This window comes from Amaranthus tricolor, chromosome 6 (genome assembly GCF_026212465.1).
Source record: "Amaranthus tricolor cultivar Red isolate AtriRed21 chromosome 6, ASM2621246v1, whole genome shotgun sequence".
In the NCBI taxonomy this organism is placed as follows: domain Eukaryota; kingdom Viridiplantae; phylum Streptophyta; class Magnoliopsida; order Caryophyllales; family Amaranthaceae; genus Amaranthus; species Amaranthus tricolor.
The window spans coordinates 4,285,674-4,306,691 of NC_080052.1; the positions used below are offsets into that span (position 1 = coordinate 4,285,674).

Genomic DNA, 21,018 nt, shown 5'->3' on the forward strand with positions numbered 1-21,018 from the left:
GACCCAAGCGATGGTAAAACTTCTTTTTCCTTGCAGATTTTGAAGCTTTACCATGCTTTCCCAATTAAACAATAGAAATCAAATGTCAAATGTTAGTTTAATGAAAGAATTAAAAGAGAACACAAAAAATCAAAAGCTAATATAGTGCATAACTTACAACTTTGTTGGGCGTAGTTTTTTTTTTTTCAACAAATGCTTTCCGTTCATTTTTGTTATATGACCCCTTATTTAACAGGGCATCATTGTAGGTCTTTCAGGAATATATGATTGATCTCCACCTTCATTTCTCGTTGACTTTCTTGGTCTTACGGGTAAAATCAAACCTAGAATCTTTCATAAAAATTGATACTTGCTCTCTAATTAAGATAAAATTCAATTCAAAATATTGTCAATCTATAAAAACATAAAATCCCTATTTTACACTATCTTCTTATATACAAAGTATGATATGATGAAACCGTTTATATAGCCCAATAATAAAAACACACTAAATTTACTTCAATGTGGCTATTTATACAACCAATTAATAACTTTCTTCCTGTAAAGTTGACAACTTTGGTACAACTGAAATCGTTACCTGCCCCTGAAATATCCAGCTTGTTTAAATAATCTAGCATTTAATCTCTTCAAAACAAAATAATCACTTAATTATCTTGGAATCTACGATCTTTGTTGCTTTGAGTTTGTATCATAAAATCTAAATTCGTGAGAGTTTTTAAAACTGAAAAAATAATTTCCATCTCTAGTATCATCGGGGTTTCACTGCTATGATATCAGATAAAATGTTGTTCACTCCTAAATAAATTACCAGTTTCAAGTTAAATACAGCAAGTTACATGTGCACAGGACGAAAATAGTAACTCCAAGCGACGAGACTAGGACACCAACGCAAAATTCCTGAGGTCGACAAGAGCCTTGAACACAATCCCAAAGTGGAAATACAGTGGGTTATTAGGAGTCCCTATACAAATCCAACACAGTGAATACACAGCTATTTATAATTTCCTGAGCTGCCAAAAACAATCCAGTCTACGGCATTAGCTGATATGAACTTTCACGTTATCTAAAAACACAAATTTTTGTAAGACACGAGTCTCTCAAAGAGACCATCTCTAATTAGGCTAGCTCAAAAAGGAAAATATAGAATACGTATTTCGGTAGGCATTAAAAATATCATAAGTAAGCATTTACAATATTGTAAGTACTTAAGTACTTACTCGGTAGGCATTAAATATATAGTAAGTAGCCATTAAAGATATTGTAATTAGGCATTAAAGATATGATAAGTAGGCTAGTAGACTAAGTTTCTCAGTAGGCATTAAGAATATTGTAAGTAGACATTTTAAGTACTTTTTCGGTGGATATTAGTATATTGTAAGTAGGCACTAAAGATACTGTAAGTAGACATTAAGGATAAGTAAGTGGATATTAAAGTTTAACGGGTTAGATCTGAGAAACTCTCTCGGGAGACCGGCTGTATCTGAAAAGCCAACATAGTTGTATATTAACACATACAGGTAGCATTGAACACATATCTGTCTGATTTTATTTGATACAAAATTAAAGTTAAGTGTGAATATTTTAACCTATGAACAAGAGCAACCCACTACTAATGCCACTCAGGTAGGGTTCAGGAAGATCAAAATATAACCGATCTTAACTTTTATAAGTCATAATTTATTGCACAAGTTGTTAATCATAGACCCACAAAAATGGTAGTAAAACAATTAGAAAGAAAGAAAGAAAGGTTATTTCAGTTAAAAAGATAAGAAAAAAGTTCCTTTATGCATAAACAATATTGAGAGTTGCACAGCAAAGAAGAACAGAATGTAAAAAAGGGAAGAAGAAAGAAGAAATATTATTGCATATTACTTGATTACATTGGAGGGATATTACATGAGTATATATAGGCATATAAAGAACAACAAAACAGAAGAAGAGTTAGTTATAACTAACTACTTAATAAACGAGGACCCTTATAACAAACATGACATGTCATCACAACTATAACAGAACTCTAACAAACTCTTCTAAACACCACGTGCATAATTTTCCTAGCTGATCTTCTGTTTGTGAGGATTCTTGATAGTCCTTGTGTCTTCTGTGTTTGATGCTGCTAAAGTAGGGTTCCCAACAAACAATAATTACATCACAATTCTGTTACCCATTGCTTTTGCTAGGCCGTGACAATTCGTCACATAATCTCACCACTCACTTGTGTGGACACAGGACGCCTATGGGTTCGGGCTCACAAACCCACGAGTCACTACCATTGACTTGCACATACACTTGGTGAGGTTTATTGTTTTCTCAAAATCATATGGTTGTGGATGATTAGCTCACCCAATATATATGCAAGTCCATAACCCACTATTTTATCGATATACGATCTTTCTCACATGTGAAGTATTTCCAACAGTTTTAAGGGGGTTCCCACCTAGTCCGGCTTTAGAGGTTGGATGCATACAACCTTATTTATGTTAGTGATAAGAAAGAGGTTGTTTTGAGTTGACCCCAGGTAGCAAACATCATGTGTCATTTCTCTACAACTTCACATGAAAAAAGCACACATTTAATGAGCTATTTTAATATAATACATTATAATATCTTGCCCAATGAAATAAGGAAACATACGTAAATAGTAACAGTTGAATGAATGAAAGAAGAATGTAAACCAGAAATTGCTCTTCGTAATAGTGGCAGCATTTATAACATTCAACAAAACTAGCTATAGGCTTTAGCAGTAAATTTAATAAACAAACACAAGCAAGAAAATTCACTAATTAAACATATAACCCAGATGTGAATAAGAGCTATCTGGCAGATTAGAAGTACGAGGATAAAATGAAAGTATGACATTCGAAAACGCTATGGGGGTGTTTGATATGACAAATAGAGAGGGCATGCATAAATAGAGATAAATGTAATGTTAACTGTTACTAGGAGTACTATTAATTGTTTAGTATAAAGAGATGTGTTAATACAAGTATCAAATTATTTATCTGTGATGGTGGTGACTAGTGATGGTCACAGTTTTTAGGTTGGGCCGGTTCCGTTCCGGTTCCATTTGAAACCTGATTCGAACGGTTTCGGTCTTGATTCCGGTTCCAAACGGTTCCTTAGCGGTTCCGACGGTTCCAACTGCTGGGTCGGGCAGGTTGAATCATCGGTTTCATTTTTATTTTTGCTTTAAATATAATATAAAAATACTATAATAATGAGGATGTACCTTTGTTGATTACTTGATTATTAGCGAAATTCATTGCTTGTCATCGTTATTAAAATATATACTAAAAAGAAGGAAAAAAATAAACTAATAAGAAACGACAAAGATGATTAATAAAAAAAGAGGGAGAGAACAGACTTGAACATGGTATCCGGAAGGAATACTAAGCTGCCTACGTGTCCCGATGGGATCAAAGCCTATGTAGTTCTTTGTCATACCTTTTATTTGTAGTTTTTGAATGATTCATGATCCTATTCGTCTTCGTCGTCATCATCTTCTAGGTTAGATGCTTCCATTGTCTCTCCTCCCGACGATGATGCAGATGTATCCATCAGCATTCATGGATCATCATCGTTCTTGAGTCCTTGTGTTCAGACCTCCACTTGATCCCAATTTTTTTTGCAAACACATATTTGAATAGTATGTGGAGCAAGAAGAGATCTCTTTTCATCTAGAACTATTCTACCTGCATTAAAAGCAAACTCCGACGCAATAGTAGAAGCAGGAATTGCAAGGATATTCTTTTCAATTCTCGATAATATGGGGGATTTTATTGATTTTTTTTTCTACCATTGTAAAATATTATAACTACCTTGTTCAATTTCAAAGTAATGTTAAAGATAATTATCTAGTTCTAAATATGAAGCGGAGGGCGAGGAAGAAGATGGTTCTACAAAACTATCATCTTGGCTTATTATGTTAGCTATTATGGAACTATAATAAGTGGGACGTGCCGAGACGCTAGCACGCCTAGACGTATCTCGACTTGGATTATATACACTAGAATAGTGATCATAAAGATCTGCTAAAAGCTTTTTACAATTTTCAACATAATTATGTACATCACTATGCAGACGATCTAATAATTGATAGTAAAATCCTATTAATTTAGTAAGGTTTTTCGTCTTAAAACATAGGTCTAAAATTGTCGCAATTCCATAAATATAAGGAAAATCAGTAAAACACGTCTTCCACTTCTCCATCATATATGCAAGAATCGGCTTTGAAAAGTCGTATCATCATGTGAATGTTTAAGAAGATGATAAAACATAGTTTTGCATTCACTTATTACTAAGTGGACGTTTACCACGAGCTTTGGAAATTATAAAACTAACCAATACTTTGGAAATTGACTCGTTTACCACGAGCTTGTTTTTGTTATTGTTGCTATACATCTAGTGATCTCGTTGATGATTGTCGAGATCTAATTATCTCATAGGGGCGTTGGTTCCTCTTCTTCTTCTTCAATATGTATTTCTCTTTCCACTTCTTCTGCATAATTGTGTAGTTCTTGGTTGTACCCTTCTGAATAATTTGGTTCATAATTACTCACCAAAGGTGTTGTTGATACCGACGGAGTTGAAGTGGCCTTTATTTTGGAGTTAAAACCTCCCAATGATTTTGCCACTTTAGTAACTTTTTTAGATGCTTTTTTCAAAAATGAAGACATGATAATATTGAAATAATAATGTAATTAAAAAATAAATAAATAATTAAAATAATAATTATGTAATTAAGAAATAATTAAAAGACTAATTATGTAATTAAGAGAATAATTGCATAATTAAGTAAGTAGAGAGAGTAGGAGAAGAGATGAATTGTGGATGAAAATGATTAAAATGTGAAGTATTTATAAAGAAATTCTCAACGGCTAGTTTTGACCGGTTTCAAAGAACCGCTGGGCCGGGTAAACCGTTTCGGTCCGATTCTCGGTTCCTGGGCGGTTCTTTGGTCTGGTTCTGGCGGTTTCAAAATTCCGGCAACTTTTTCTGGCAGTTTTACGGTTCCGCGGTTCGGGCCTGTTCGGAACCTGTCGCAAACGATTTCGGTTTTGGGACGGTTTTCATGCGGTTCGGGACCGGTTCAGTTGCAGGTAACCTGCTCCGTGGCCATCACTATTGGTGACTCAATGACTCAAAAGAAGACATATCAAGTAGGGAGCAACATTAAACATGCAATAAAAAGACAATTAAATCTGTAATTAATTGCTAATATATTGGTGAGTTAATGTATCACTTAATAGCTAGTAATGAAGGGCAAGTAAACTATGAGTAATGGTGAGCTTTAACATGATTTTATTGTCATGCATTATTATGGAGTTTATTGCTATGTTTATTGTGATGTTAATTATACATTAAGAGGTTGCTTGATTCCTTATTTAATGTATGGTTAATGTAGTGTGTATGAGGGGGTTCTAAAATGATCTATGGCCTCTATATAAAGGCATACTCATTCATAGAATAATATGAGGAACAACAAGTACACACAAATTTGTTGAGAAGGCTACACATTGTAGGAGGGCTATGGTAAATACCAACAGAGCTTTTCTTCTATGTATTAATATTGTGAGAAGTATGACATGCGAGGTTATTCTCCAGTATGAGAGTTTAGTCATTGATGTATTGTTGAATTCGTTAAAGAAAGTAAACATTTGTTGAAGATGAGGTATCCAAAATACCTTATAAACTTGTGTGTTGTTGTCTCTTTTATTCGTATGTTGTTTTTCATTCATCTTTTATGTTATTTCTTATCATTGTTGGATCCAAGCACCCCCTCTTATACAAGATATCATGTATAGGAGTAAGAAGAATATAGAGAACTGAGCTGTATCAAATTCATAACAAACACCAAGTAGTTGAAATGAGTTAAGAATCCCATATGGGATGGGAACCCAAAAACCTCATACCAAACAACCCCTTACATATATTCCATACAATGCAAAGGCCTTTTATTGGCTCTTGGATGAGCTTACCATCTTGAAAACAAGTGTATCCATGAGAAACCACACGAACTGTCAAAGCGTGTGTTTAGATATTGGAGTAACACAATCTGATAGATGATTTCTATATATAAGTTGAACAAGAAAAATATTATGACTCTAGAATACTCTTTTGTAATAACTTCAACTGATTATATATTCTATTATCTGACACTTATAACAGAATGCATAATCCATCAATTCAAACAAAGTGCATAACCGAATTTGGTTGGGATTCCCTCTTTTGTCCTTCTTTATCCTTTTAGAATACACATATTTCAGTGTGGGTTTTTCTCCTTCCATGACAATACCTGCCCAAATGAGACTCACCTTGTCCTCAAGGTGGAAATGTGGAAAGTGAAGAGCAATTTTCTGAAATTGTTCCCATGAGGCCTCCAAATTAGGTAACCCTTCCCTATGCAACTCGAGAGTAGGGGATATTTGTGATGGTATCTCAGTTGGATTGAAGGCAGCCCCATGTGCTCCTTTCAATTGTGATATATGAAAATACAGGATGAATGTTACTCGTAGCTGGCAGTTGCAAACGGTAGGCCACTGCTCCGATCGTAGCAATCACTTCGTAAGGACCATAAGAACGAGTTGCCAACTTGTCAACGGGTCTTTTTCCAAAAGATATTAGCCTGTAAGTTTGGAGCTTCAGAAATACTTATTCTCCGACTTCAAAGGACTCTTCACGAAGTGTCAAATCAGCCCATTTTTCATATGTTGCTGGGATTTCAAGAACTGAAAGCATAGTTCATTACGAATCGCATCTCTTTCCCTTAATTACAGTTCCAAACTATCTACTGGAGTGACATTATTTCCAAACCCCGAAACCACGGGAGGGGATCTACCATAAAGAGCTATGATGATGGAAGTGTGGGGAGAAGTATTGTACCAATATTCTGCTCGGTGAAGCCATTTAGCCCATTGTTTAGGCTACCCATTAATAAAGTAACGTAAATATATCTCCATAGCTAGATGTATTAACTGTCTCTGTTTGCCCATTTGTTTGAGGATGATAAGTTGTGCTATGCAATAGGGATGTGTCATGAAGCAAAACAGCTTCTTCCAATATTTACTCAAAAAACCTTATATCTATTGGAGATAATAAAAACCATGAAGTCAAATAATCTCTGACTAACACCGCTGCTACAGACTTGGCAGTGAAGGGATGTTGGAGGCCGATGAAGTGAGCATATTTGGTTAAACGATCCACCACCACCAAAACGGCATCATATTCCCTAGATTTGTGTAAAGCCTCCATGAAATCCATAGTGACTTCTTCCCATACGTGCGCTGGAATCTGAATGGGTTGAAAAAGGTCAGAGGGCTGCTGATGCGAGGCCTTCTGCTGTTGCGGCAAGCGTACTCATTTGTAAATTAATAAGTATAACCAGCAAGCGTACTCCCTGCCTCAACCAATGACGCCCTCAACTGACACAAAGTAGGGTGCTGCTCGACTTCTTGTTGTTAATGCTCCCAGCAGGGGCATTTCTCCTTCCAAGACAGTAAAGTACTAATAAGCAGACAAGATACCTTCTTGGCTATCACAGGGTTCCTTCAAAAAATAAGAAATAAACCCACAGAGGAATTTTATCTGGTAAATCAACATATAATGAATGATCTGATTTCAGACATGAAATATTCTATCCAGAACCAGCAACAAACTGGAATGAGACATTATACACACCACTCATATATTGATCATTATTACTTGTTTTGTAGCACTTGTAATTCAATACCCAATCTGAAATTAGCATTTACTAATGACACATTATCCAGTGTGTCACCAAACAAGTAAATTTTGCAGAAATAGACAACAACACACAACCTAGAGCATATATAGTTCACAGTTCAGAGTAGAAGATGTGTCTTCATTCTTACTTTAGAGTCTAAAATCAACTAACTCGTAGTCTTCTAGATTTCGATAAATATATAAGAGATTCACCAATACAATGTTGGATATTTCACACAAGTTAGCAGAGACCAAACAAGACAAAGTAGAGAGCAACTTATATGAGCTGCTCTTTTGCCATCCTCCAGACGCAATTGTCAACCTTTCCAAATAAAACAATGTAAAATAGGATCAAAGGAATGTGAATGACTCTTAAACGATCATTACCGAAAATTTTAGGCCGAAATGAGAGACAAAGGGAAAAAAGTTGCCAACATCTCATCAGTATTCCGGAAAAAAAGTAAAAATGTTCAACAAACAGTAAGAAAATGCCATAAAATGAGAACTATGAAATGAAAGTATCATGTATGTGATCACATCAGCGAGAAGAAAAAAGAAAGAAAAGTGAAATGAATTTCTGTGTTCTTGACTAATAACAGAGAACACGGAGCCATTATAATCAGGCACTTCTCAAAACTATATTACAGGTGATCCGAATAATCACAGACTAAAGAACGTAGAGAGAATTTTGATAAGCAAAGTCAATATTCTAGATGTCAGAAACCTAGTTAAGAAAACTCAAGATCTGAATGCTCCTATCTTCCAACACATGGATCTCACTTGATAGTAAAGCTAAACTTTTATAGAAAGCTATCTGGGAAATAACCACATAAATTTTAGATACCTTGTTGCAGACATTCTGGCTTTACATCCTTCTGAAGATAAGCATTCAAGAATGCAGCAGCCAGCCGTGCATAATCAGACTTAACAACCTGGTAAAGCTAAGCCATCTGTCATGATATTAATCCATCAACGATTGTCTTAAAAACCATCTGTGATGGATACCATGATGAAATCCAGCGACTAAAGAAATCGCAAGAATAACAAGTGAAAACATGATAAGAACAAATAAGTCTATGAACAGAGTAACGACAGTGAATAATAGACTAAGCGAGAATCTATGTAGAGATTACTAAACTGCAAAATGAAAACATGTATCTTAGTATCTTTTTTAATATTGGTTCACGTAGGTGACCCCAATCTTTTGGGATTAAGGCTCTAGTATTGTTGTTTGTATCTTTTTATTCAACCAATTTCAACATCTTCTACATAGGAATGCAGCATTAATAAGTAAATTGTTCATTTAATTAAACTAAATAGTTTCTTTCTAGCTTTAAGTTCCATTCACATTGTCAATTACCAGAATAGGCAGATGCATTTCCAACTATAGCTAGCTTGAAAATTAGCTCCTTTTCTTGCAAGAAAAACATAACTTTCCAATTATTGCTATAATAGTATATTGAAAAATTTTCATTATTCTATACAAGGGTTTTCAAGTTCCTTGAGAATCTAAGTAAAATTCATGTCTCAATAAATCTTCCGATCACAAATTTGTAATCTTCATTAGTTACATGCATTATCATCCATTTTCAGTTTCAATTGATAAGTGTTACTTTAAGATCTAGCAACAGCATAGATCAATCTTAGGAATACATACAGGTACCTAGATACTACTCAGCAAATTTTGCACAGTTAACAAAATTAAGATAAAACGAAAAGTCTCATCCAGTGTAAAGATTGGAAAAGGAACCTTTTTAGGCATGGATACATTTAGATACCTTGTTGCAGGCATTGTGGCTTTACATCCTTCAGAAGATAAGCATTCAAGGCTCCAACATGCCCCAAATGAAAGAATGAAGCAGCCAGCCGTGCATAACAGAGATATCAATAGCATCACAGCTTCTAGGCAAGAAATTTGATGCAGGTACTGCCACAATCACACCAAAACAAAGGGTGGCAGGTCCAGTATCATCTTTTGTATTTGGAACCAAGGTGGACAAATTCCATACTATGGCCCTGGAAATACAGGGGGAAGTATCAATAATATCCTGAAAGGAAAACTTCTTGCATTTATTTCATTTCGCTAAATGCAAAAATACATATCACCACGAATATAAACCACAAATACTTTGAGGTACTTCAAGCAATAAGACAATGTATCAAACTCAGAAAGTCATAATTGCAATAAAACCAGGGACAGAGACAGCCAGGGGAGCACAATAAACTCAGAAACTTAGAAACATTCATTGATTTGTCGTAATGAGTACAAATTTAGTAAGTAAACCATTGACACAAAAAAAAAAAAAAAAAAAAAAAAAAAAAAGACTAATAAACAGAAAATGGATGACACAACTTGGGTTGCTTCGTTCATTTGTAAAGAGAACCTATTCTCTACAGTCCTAAATTTATGAAAAGTCAGAGGAGACACTATAGTCACCTAGAAGGAAGGCAGGTAGTAGCTGAAACCAAGTTCCTTATCTCCTTCAAATGCTCATCATTTGAAATATGCAGTGATTGGCGAAGGTTTGTCAATAACAGTTCATGTTCCCAAGTTAATGGACCTGATGCATGCAATGCTGCTATCGTACATCGATAGGCATGCAATTCTAACCTATGTACTTCTTCTGTGAACTCCTCTTTTGCGGGAAGTAAAAAATTTCCTTCCTTGGGTCTCAAGTTACAATAAGATTCAGCATCACTTAGTTGACTGTCATTACCTTCAAATGGACCTGTGGTAAAAACACGACGCAATTTATGGGAGTAATTCCTATCGACACTACAACTAGCAACAGAAGATGAGACACTGTTATCGTCATCAGATTCTAAGCATATTAAACGTGAATACCGAACAGTACCATCTGTTTTATCCCTCTCCATAATCAACTCAGAACACCCATTTACTTTTTTGACAAAAGAAGGTTGCAAGCATTTCTCATGCTGCTTTCCTTTTGAAGAAGCAACATCATCATCTACCTTTACAGGTAATTCGGATTGCTGCATAACATGAAATTGTTTTTCCAACTTAGTTTTCTTCTTGGGCCTTGTATATGCTTCACTCTGTCGATAGCAATAAGATTGCTTTCTTCTCTTTCTTATGGGAAGAAGCTCATGTTCCTGAGCATTGTTGATGCTCCTATTCCCAACATAGTAATCCTTCGTACGATTGCTCACATTAGCATCAACTTTATGTAATTGATTATAATCCTTATGAGATGATGGAATCCTGAACCTCAGATCATCACCTTGATTGGAAGCCTGAATACATGATTAACACATTGATAAGCAACTTGATCTATTAAGGAACATGACACAAAAGCAGTTTTGTACGATATTAACACTTGCAGTGGAAAAAAGAACAGCAACAAACAACAACCAGGGTATCGCAATCCCAGTTTCTAGTAAAATTAAGTGTTCCCGTCCTTTTGATCACATCGAATCGCAGCTCACTAACAAAATATATAGAAAGTAAAATCTAAGAAAAAAGGAAAATAGTTAAAATACTTAATCTAAGTAGATATTGCCTTGGCAATGCCGACGACCATAGTGCAAAGATATGGTTCCAATCCGGTCCATACAAATAATTATGCACCGAATGCGGTCTCGTTGCGATAAACTCAAAAACCTTTATAATACGGTCGCGATACAGTGATGTGGCCTTGTTTTTGGACTATGGCGACGACCCAACAAAAGACTAAATGAAACAATGGTGAAAAGATAAAAAAATCATTCAGCCTACCGACCAATCACCCCATCCACCTCCATGTGAAAAATATTTTACACAATGATCAAGAGGAAACAAGCAACAAATCAATTACCAAATATATCAATGATCAAGAGAAAACAAGCTAGATGCAAATTACATCAATAAACACTAATGTCAAAAGAAGAATCTATCAATGAACAATGCTCTTATATAATATACCTTTCCGATCACAATCCATTCGCCATCCTGCCAGCAAAGCCTAGGCCGAACATCAAACTTGCTCACCCTACGCTCAATTGCAGATCCAAGTAGCCTAACCGAAAGGTAATTGCATCCCAACACCTCCAAAACTGTAGCCATCTTCCATGAAAAGTTATGGAAAACCTCAATCACATCCCCAGATACCCACTCATGCAACACATCCACAGGAGGAGGGCTAGGCCTAATTGATTTTCGGGGCACTTTATCAAAAACTACTTTCCCCCAAAGCTCCACATCTCCGTCATACTTAACAGAATAAAAGCGGCCATCACCACCAATAATCTTGGCGCAATGCCAAGATCCTGATGGTACATCCTTTTGGGTCAATACCTCCACTTTAGCACCCTTTTTGAACTTCATCAATTCAAGCGTTTTCTACAATCAAAACCCAATCACAAAGACCTGTTACATGAAAGGAAGACCTAAATCTCAGCATCAATATTCAAGAAAAGAGAAAGATCAATACATATATGTCATAACTAATATCAGATTAGTGCTACATAAACAATCAAGCATGAACAATACTGAAATAGTTTAATAGATTCATCTAAAATCAAAAATAAACTGCTATTATTGAAAATTAATAAATTAACAACAGATTTTAAAAGAAATTATTAAAATTAACCTTTTTTAAGATTTGTTTTTTTGATAAAAGTTAATTTAGTAGTGAAACCACAAAAATATAATAATTTGATTGTTTTGTTTGATTAATTAGTCATATATATTAAAATAGAAACAATCATCACTACATAAAGGGTTTGATCCTTGATAAAGAATTTGAAGCTAATCAAAAACAAAGTAGAACTACTAATTGACAGCAATCCTTAATCATCAATCAAGCAAATGATTAGTTAAAAAAGAAGCCCAGAAAATACGATAGCATTACTAATAATCTAAAATGTAAAACATATAAATGGATCCAACTAAACTAAATAATGCTAATAATTCAAATAAAAAAATTAGAAAAATGATTAATTGGTTAAAAAGAAGCATAAAGACAGAAAAAAAAAAGGAAAAAGGAACAAAATTTTATGAGAAAAATACCTGATCTTTCAATAGACCAAATAAAGGTGGAAACTTCGGAAAAATATTTCCTGGGGAAAGTCTGAACTTTTTTGTGTGTTAATGTTGTTGTAGTTTGGTAAAGAATGAATGAAGGAAACGGAAGACTTGTGGCCTTGTGGGGTTTTTTTGTTTATTGTTTTTTTTTTTTTTGTGGGAGTTAATTTGTTGTGAAAAAGATAAATAAATGGAAAATTTTGTTTATTATATAAATGAAATGAATAATAAATTAATGAAAGGAGAATATATATTTACTTTATAGAAAGGGCATCAATTTGTTTTTTTTATTTCAAATTAATTTGTTATAGAAATGTTTGTGGGAAATTTGGTTTGGATAGCAAGTTGGCAATTGCTTAAGAATAGCTTGTTGGGGAGGATTTTATGGTTAGACTTATTTCCTTAATGTATACTCCAATTACTCTTGCTTCTTCAAAGATTTAAAACTATATATTTTAATTGTTCTTATATAAATTAAACAAATATTAGGTGAGGAATATTGATTTAAAGAAATATATATTCATAAATTTAGGTTGTTCACACATTTTTTGATATCGCGATCATATGTTATTATAAATTGTAAACTTTAATTTAAAGAAAAAATTACCTTGAATAATCCAATTTTTTCATGATTTTTCTACAATAATCTCATTTATAGATTAATCATGAATAACTCAAAATTTAGGGGTATTTGTCTCGAGTAAACCCGATAATTGGATGACTTTCTATAACAAGTTTTATTTTTTAAAAAAATGGATAAATTAAAAAATATCAAAAATAATGTAAAGAATTGTTAAAAAAAATTTATTTTATTTTTCAGAATTTTATAAGTACATTTTCAAAATTTTTCTCTAATTTTATGATTTTCAATTTAATTTTTTGGTAAATTACCTACTATAGCAGGTCATCCAGTTACTCGAGTTTACTCTAGGCAAATACCCTCTAAAGTTGGTAATTATTCATAGGTAAGCAATAGGTGGGATTATTCATAGGTAAGCAATAGGTGGGATTATTCATAGGTAAGCAACAGGTGGGATTATTCTAGGAAAATCATAAAAAAAAAAAAAGTTGAATTATTATAAGTAACTAGTATGAGAACTCGTACAATGCACGAAGATGTTAGTATAAAATTATAAATTATTATAAAGTTAAGATAGAGATAAAATTATAAATTATCAGTATAAAATTATAAAATTTCTTATAAAATAGATACAGAAATTTTAGAAATATAGTGCTTTCAATGAAAAAAATTGATTGTTAATATAAGTATTAATTAAAGCTTTTTATGGAAAATTTGGGTAATCTTCCAATAACGTTATCATAATAATTTTATGTAATTCTCAAAATAACTTTTAATTATCATTTATCTTTTGTTTCTTGATAAAATATTTTCAAAATTAAAATTTTAATGAAAAAACTTTATTAATTAGCAAATATCTTAACATGAAAAAGCAAATATATTCTAAGAAACTTAAAATGGAAATTTTATCTAGCTTTTAAATTCAAAAATACAATATTCTAAGAAAATTAGCAAACATATTTAAATGTAATAATTATTTCATATGTTAACTTTTGTAAGAATTATTTCATATGGCAAGTGATTATGAGAATGCCATGTAAAATTTTACCGTCCTTAAATATTTGTGTACATAATCTTTTGATGTTATTTCTCACCCTATCCTATTTTTATTTCCTTAACTTTTGTTATATGTTTCAATTTATTCAATTATTACCACTCTTAGTTATACTATTACTAAATAAAGATTAGTCTATATGTCATAAAATCAATTCTCATCCAATGAAAAATTTTCATTTGTCATGACTTCTTGGAGGATGACACTTGAAATTTTCCAACATTTTTATAGTATTTTATGATTATGATTTTATGATTGTGATTTTGATTTTATGGTATTGTAATAGTCGGAATAAAGGCAACCCGGATATTTACATAAGAATAGAAACTCTGGGTAGGAACTCGAACAATTAAAAAGTCAAACTAGTCAAAGAATCGATTACTTTCTAAGGATAAAGAAATAAGGTTCAACATCTTTAAATAAATTGCAGCAGAAACTCATGGCCTCAATATAAAAACTAATATTCAAAAGATCCCAACTATCAACATAATAAAAGACTAATAAGAACGATGGTTTTCTATGAGCCATCTCACACGCACCTCTTAACTCTCCACTTGTCAATCACTCTCGTAGTTATCATCATGACAACATCATTGCAGGTTTCAAGAACAACGTACATGTCAGAGACATAATACATGAACAATGATTAGTCAAACAAGCAATGCGTTCATTCTAGCATACAAAGGCTCTAATCGTCGTTTGATTAATCCATTATCCAAATTCCCAACTATGACATTGCCCGGCCTGTACAAGTTGCCAAAGTAAAATTTTGGAAGAATACACATGGGAGAGCTAATACCAAGACAACTTCCTGACCGAGAAGTTGCCCGACAATTTAACGGGATCGTTAAGGTAAGAGTATGCATACCCTCCATGGTGGCCCTTATTCGGACCCTGCCATGAGCCCAAAATTCCATAATAAAAACCCCATAAGGGTATCCAAATCCCATATACAACCCATGTGGGCGATAATAACAATCATCCTCAAATTTCCATTTAACTCATTTCCAATTATTCGGGGTATCTAATCCTTAAGTGAAATATAACATCACATACTTGGAAGAAACTACATTACTCAATAATAACAATTGCATAGTCATACAAAGTCTAAGCGTGACATATACCTTATCGGCACGATCAACACACACAAGGTTCAAGTCAAAGTGTTCACAGACCCCTTATAAACTGAGGTCCTATCAAACAAAAATAGAGCCACGTATCAAAACGTGCACAAATACATGTCTCATACGTCACTAATTTGATCTCGAAACACCACACACACGGGCGATAATAACAACCACCCTCAAATTCCATTTAACTCATTTCCAATTATTCGGGGTGTCTAATCCGTTAGTGAAATATAACATCATACACTTGAATGAAATTACATTACTCAATAATAATAATTGCATAGTCATGCAAAGTCTAAGCGTGACGTACCTTATCAGCATGATCAACACACACAAGCTGCAAGTCAAAGCGTTCGCAAACCCCTTTTAAACCGAGGTCCTATCAAACAAAAATGGAGCCACGTATCGAAACGTGCACAAATACATGTCTCATACCTCACTAATTTCATCTCAAAACAACACACACACAAGAGTTTATGTCATGATTCACAAGTTCAATGTACGACTAATACGTAATTATCTTTTTGTGTAAAATTAGTTACCTAAAATAAAAAATTCGATATCACCACTGTGTTAAGAGGGTACTAACTACTTTAGGTACCAAGTTTCATAATTGTTGAAGTTAAAATACAAAACGAGGCAAAAAATAACTAAAGGGTTAGCGGCAAGTCGTCCCTATAAGCAGCGACTCGTCGCTTCCTTCTGGGACAAATTCTACCAGATTAGTACACTAGCGACGAGCCATGACTTTTGGCGATGACTCATCGTTTTCTTCTGGAAAATATTTTTCGTTTGATTTTTTAAACATATATTTATTTGTATTTATATACATATATATTTCTATATAAAATTCTATCCCAATACTCATATATGATTCACATCCTTTATGAACATATATACAAGTGTAGCATTCCTTTCACTATTTGCATAATACACATCACAGACAAAAACATAACTTAATATCTTTCAAGGAGTTTATGTATATTACATTTTATTTATAAAAATATCCTTAACCAATAAAACAAAAGTTAATCAATTACATATTTGTCATAAGAAATCTTTTAATTATAATTTATCAATCTAGTACACACACCAAAATTACATGAACAAGTTTATAACCTTTGATTCTAAAATTTATACAAACTATAAGGGCTTTATGGGTTAAATTACATGAACAGTATTTTTTTGATTTTGTTGTTTGATGCTTTGATAGAATGAGTATAAGATTCATAAGTGGTGTTTATATATAGATGCATTATGGATGGTGAAGAGTTGGTCATAAAGAGTATTAAAGGTACTCTGATAATTGCTTCATGAATTTCAGAATTCCTTTAGCATTCCAATAAGAAAGTATGAAGAGTTTTAGAGTAGAATGTGTGCAAGATTCAAAGGATTGAGTTCCCATGTTCATAAAATTATAAGAAGCATTAAGGGATGCTTATGGTCCTTATTACTACTGCTCATAATATCTAAAAATGGAGAGTTGGATGATTGAATGTTTTTGATGTAATGGTAGGAAGTGAAAAGTTGGTAGAAACAAAACATATTTCAAGTAGATAGTTAGCTATTATTATTATTATTATTATTATTATTATTATTATTATTATTATGAGTATTCTTACTATTTTTAAGAGTATGATCATTATTTTTTTTAATCTATATTTGTTGTTGTTATTATTATTATTATTATTATTATTATTATTATTATTATTATTATTATTTAAATATTTTAATGGGTCGAGTTCCAGTGTGAACTGTGCTTAAGTATGAACCGTGCGAACCTTGTTACTTGAAGATTGATAGGAGATCGAATACTCTCTAGGGGGGGTTAATATAGAGTACGCCCGTTTAAAATTTTTCTCTTGAAGATAAGCACAAGAGCTTGAGAGACCTTTCAACACAGTTTTCTGGATCTGTTTTAGGTCGAATAATAGATCTATGAACTATGTGCAAAAATATACTTAAATAAGAACAAGGGATTTGTTAACGAGGTTCAGCTATGATTAGCCTAATCCCCGCCTATGGGTTCTCTTCCAGCCCGTAGAATTCAACGCATTTTATTAATGAACATAAGATGACTTAGAAGATCTCTCTATCTTCTCTGACCACGTTTTTCCCCTTGAAGAACGTCTTACAAGTTCCCTTAATAAAAACACTAATCCCAATATCACAAAAGAGAAAACAAAATGAATAATTTAAAAAGTATTCCAAGCTTTAGGTGTAGATGATAACTAAAATTCTAACTCTTTTTAACTCTAAGTCCTATTACCAATGAAAGAGTTAGATGAACTAAGTTTACAACACTTTTTGAATACTAGATTTCAAAGTAAGTAGAAAGCTAATTTGTGAGTAGTGTTGCAATTCATAATCCTTGAATGAAGCTTCTTATATATATGTCACGCCTCAACATAGTCTTGCAAACTAAGGAAACTTCATCCTATTATTTCGCCAATCTGATCAATTTGAAACAATCTTCAAAACCTTAAGCCGCAAGTAAAATTGACGCTCTACTTAAGACTTGTTCAAATACTTTTTTTGATACGATTTTTAGCTATTTCAATTATTTGATGTGCTGCCACATTAATACTCATACAAAGCATTTAAAATTCAATAATTCAAATAATAACAATGTGTAAGGATAAGCCATATAAAGTTCCTAAATTTTAGCTTAATTTGAATAATTCTTCCTATTGTTAGATGAAGTTAAAAATAACTCCACACTTTTAAGAAAGCGTATAGTTAGTACTCCCTCCTATTCATCCTAAGAGTCTCATTTCCTTATTTGGTTAAGTCGCCTTAAATGTCTCATTTCTATTTTAGGTATGTTAACTTTACCACTTATCCCCTATTAAACTTAACCTTTTTATATCTTTACACCTACTATTCGCACTTTACACCTATTAAAATTTAAAAATACTACACTTTTTTCTTTCACATGTAGTCCCATTTGACCACCTAAAAATGGTGAAAAGTCAAATGGGACACATTGGGTGAATAGGAGAGAGTATAAACTTGTTTGCCAAGCAAATAATTTATTCAAATATTCAAGTAATAAAATGTGTAACAATAATTCATTACTTATAAAATACACGTTTAAATTTTATCTAAATTTAACCTTATCTTATAAAGACAAGTAACTTAAGTTATTTTATTTTCGGATATTTCATGATATACTACTGAGTTTCTTCGAAATTCACCATATACCACATGAAATGTTTTAATTCACCATATACCATTGAATTTACGTCAGTTAACACAGAATACCATTAATGACAACTCCCGTCAGTGTGCCGTCAACACTTCCTTCCTCTAGGGTTCTCTCCATTGAATTCCTCCATTTCCCTCTCTCTCCTCATCGAGAAGGTACTAATTTCTCTTTAATTTATGAATTTATCATCAAGAAAATTAAATTCAAGCTTCAAATTTTACTGGCTCTTTCCCTTCTCGTAACGCCATTCACTCTCAGGTATTGGATGATCGTCTTGCTCTTCGTAATGCTGTAGTAAAAGGTCAATTTAAATGGGACATGAAAACTGATTTGTATATTCTTAGTCCTACTGAAAAACCCATCAATGAATTTACCTCTAAGAATAGATTGAAGAAGATTTTGAATTCTAATAAGCCACCTTTTCAAAACCATGTTGTTCAAGAGGTGTTATTGTTGATTCTTAAACCCATTTTTGAGTCTAGATTTTCTTCAAAGTCTCATGCTTTTCGCCTTGGTAGAGATGCTCATACTGTTATTAGGACAATTAGAAGTAATTTTGCTGGATATCTTTGGTATATAAGAGGTGATTTGAGTGAGATATTGGTGAATGTTGATAAGGGTTTAGTGATGTATTGTTTAGAGAAGGTTGTGAAGGATAAAAGAGTGTTGAATTTGATTAATTCTTCCTTAAGGAAATCTGGGAATACTTGTTTGGAGTCTGATGATGCTAGGATGTTAAAGAAAGGGAGGGGGACAAAAAAGAGTAAAAAAGGAGAAGAAAGAAGGAAGGTTCTGAATCCAAATTAGCCGAAACTAGATCCTTATTGGCTTCGAACTTTCTTTGATTTTGCGCCTGAGGAGGCGGCAAAGGTGCCAGATTATGGGCATTGTGGAATTCTTAGCCCATTGCTTGCTAATGTTTGTTTAAATGAATTGGATCATATGATGGAAGAGAAAATAGTGGAGTTTTTTAGGCTATCCATGCTTGACTCGATATGGAAGGATTCGACTGCTGATAATTGTCATAACCCTGCTTGGCCGGAGTTTGTTCCATCTGGTGGGAAGGAGAAGACAAGAAAAATGGATTACATTCGTTATGGTGGTTATTTTTTGATTGGCATACGAGGATCCCGAGAGGATGCAGTTAAGATTAGAGAGGAGTTGATTGAATTTTGCAATACAAAACTGGGAATTAAAGTAGACTACTCGAACGTGGATATTGAGCATGTAAGCAGGGGAATTTTGTTTCTAGACCATGTCATTGGTCATCGTGTAGTTTACCCGACATTGCATTACACAGCTACAGGTGGTAAAACAATTAGTAAAAAGTGTGTTGGAACTTTGCTTTCAGTTACAGCCAGCTTACCTCAATGTATTCACCAATTAACAGCCAGGGTGATAAACATCCAGAGTCGTTGCCATGTACTCTGATGCTCTATTCCAGCCAAGCTCACGCAAATTCTCAGATGAACAAGTTTCTTGAAACCATGGCTGATTGGTATAAATACGCGGATAATCGCAAGAAAGTTGTTGGGTTTTGTGCTTATGTGATTCGCAGCTCTTTGGCTAAGTTATATGCTGCCAGGTATAAGCTCAAATCTCGTGCCATGGTATATAGACGGCACACTGACGACAGTTGTCATTAATGGAGGATTTAATTTTTTTGATGATAAATTCAGAAATTAAAGAGAAATTAGTACCTTCTCGATGAGGAGAGAGAGAGAGAGGGAAATAGAGGAATTCAATGGAGAGAACCCTAGAGGAAGGAAGTGTTGATAGCACACTGACGGCAATTGTCATTAATGGTATTCTGTGCTAATGGACGTAAACTCAATGGTATATGGTGAATTAAAACATTTCATGTGGTATATGGTGAATTTCGAAGAAACTGAGTGGTATATCATGAAATATCCGTTTTATTTTAAACTTAATTCAACATATTTTGGACTTCAATTATTTCCACTTTATATCTATTATGTTTTTTGACCTATTTAAAGAACTAAATATAATTACTTAATTTATTTGTTTAATTTGATATGTGTTTTGAATATCATCACTTAAAGGAGCTGAGTCTTCATTACTTTTTGGCTAATACGTACTACAATTTTTTACCTTGATTTTTATGGTTGAAAAGTAAAACATTTTTCAAAAGTGTTACTTTTACATCAAAAAGTCTTATTTTTCAACCATAAAAATTTCACACAAAATAGTAACACATTTTTGCCAAAAAATAACAAGGTTTGCACGGTTTTGGGTTCCCTAAATTTCAGTGTTTTGGTTTTAATATATTTATTCTCAATT

General features: G+C 33.2%; 1 protein-coding gene and 1 pseudogene across 11 annotated transcripts; one reads left to right on the plus strand and one right to left on the minus strand.

Moving 5' to 3' along the window:
- Nucleotides 1–5,500: 5,500 nt before the first annotated feature.
- Nucleotides 5,501–12,916, minus strand: LOC130814720 (uncharacterized). 11 transcript variants are annotated; one of them, XR_009042478.1, is made up of 6 exons: nt 12,731–12,915; nt 11,645–12,088; nt 10,160–10,977; nt 9,501–9,738; nt 8,567–8,672; nt 5,528–7,545 (listed from the first exon to the last, which is right to left on the minus strand). XR_009042478.1 is itself a non-coding variant. In XM_057680884.1 (5 exons), the coding sequence occupies exons 2-4, from the start codon at nt 12,044–12,046 to the stop codon at nt 9,546–9,548; spliced, it is 1,413 nt and encodes a 470-aa protein (XP_057536867.1). In that variant the 5' UTR covers nt 12,047–12,088; nt 12,731–12,915; the 3' UTR covers nt 5,510–8,745; nt 9,501–9,545. The 11 variants fall into 11 exon arrangements, 5 of the variants coding, with proteins under 5 accessions (XP_057536866.1, XP_057536864.1, XP_057536867.1 ...); XR_009042476.1 differs by having other exon boundaries at nt 9,473–9,738; XR_009042479.1 differs by having other exon boundaries at nt 5,529–7,484.
- Nucleotides 12,917–18,778: 5,862 nt separating this feature from the next.
- LOC130815022 (nuclear intron maturase 1, mitochondrial-like) lies at nt 18,779–20,363 on the plus strand (annotated as a pseudogene).
- Nucleotides 20,364–21,018: the final 655 nt, after the last annotated feature.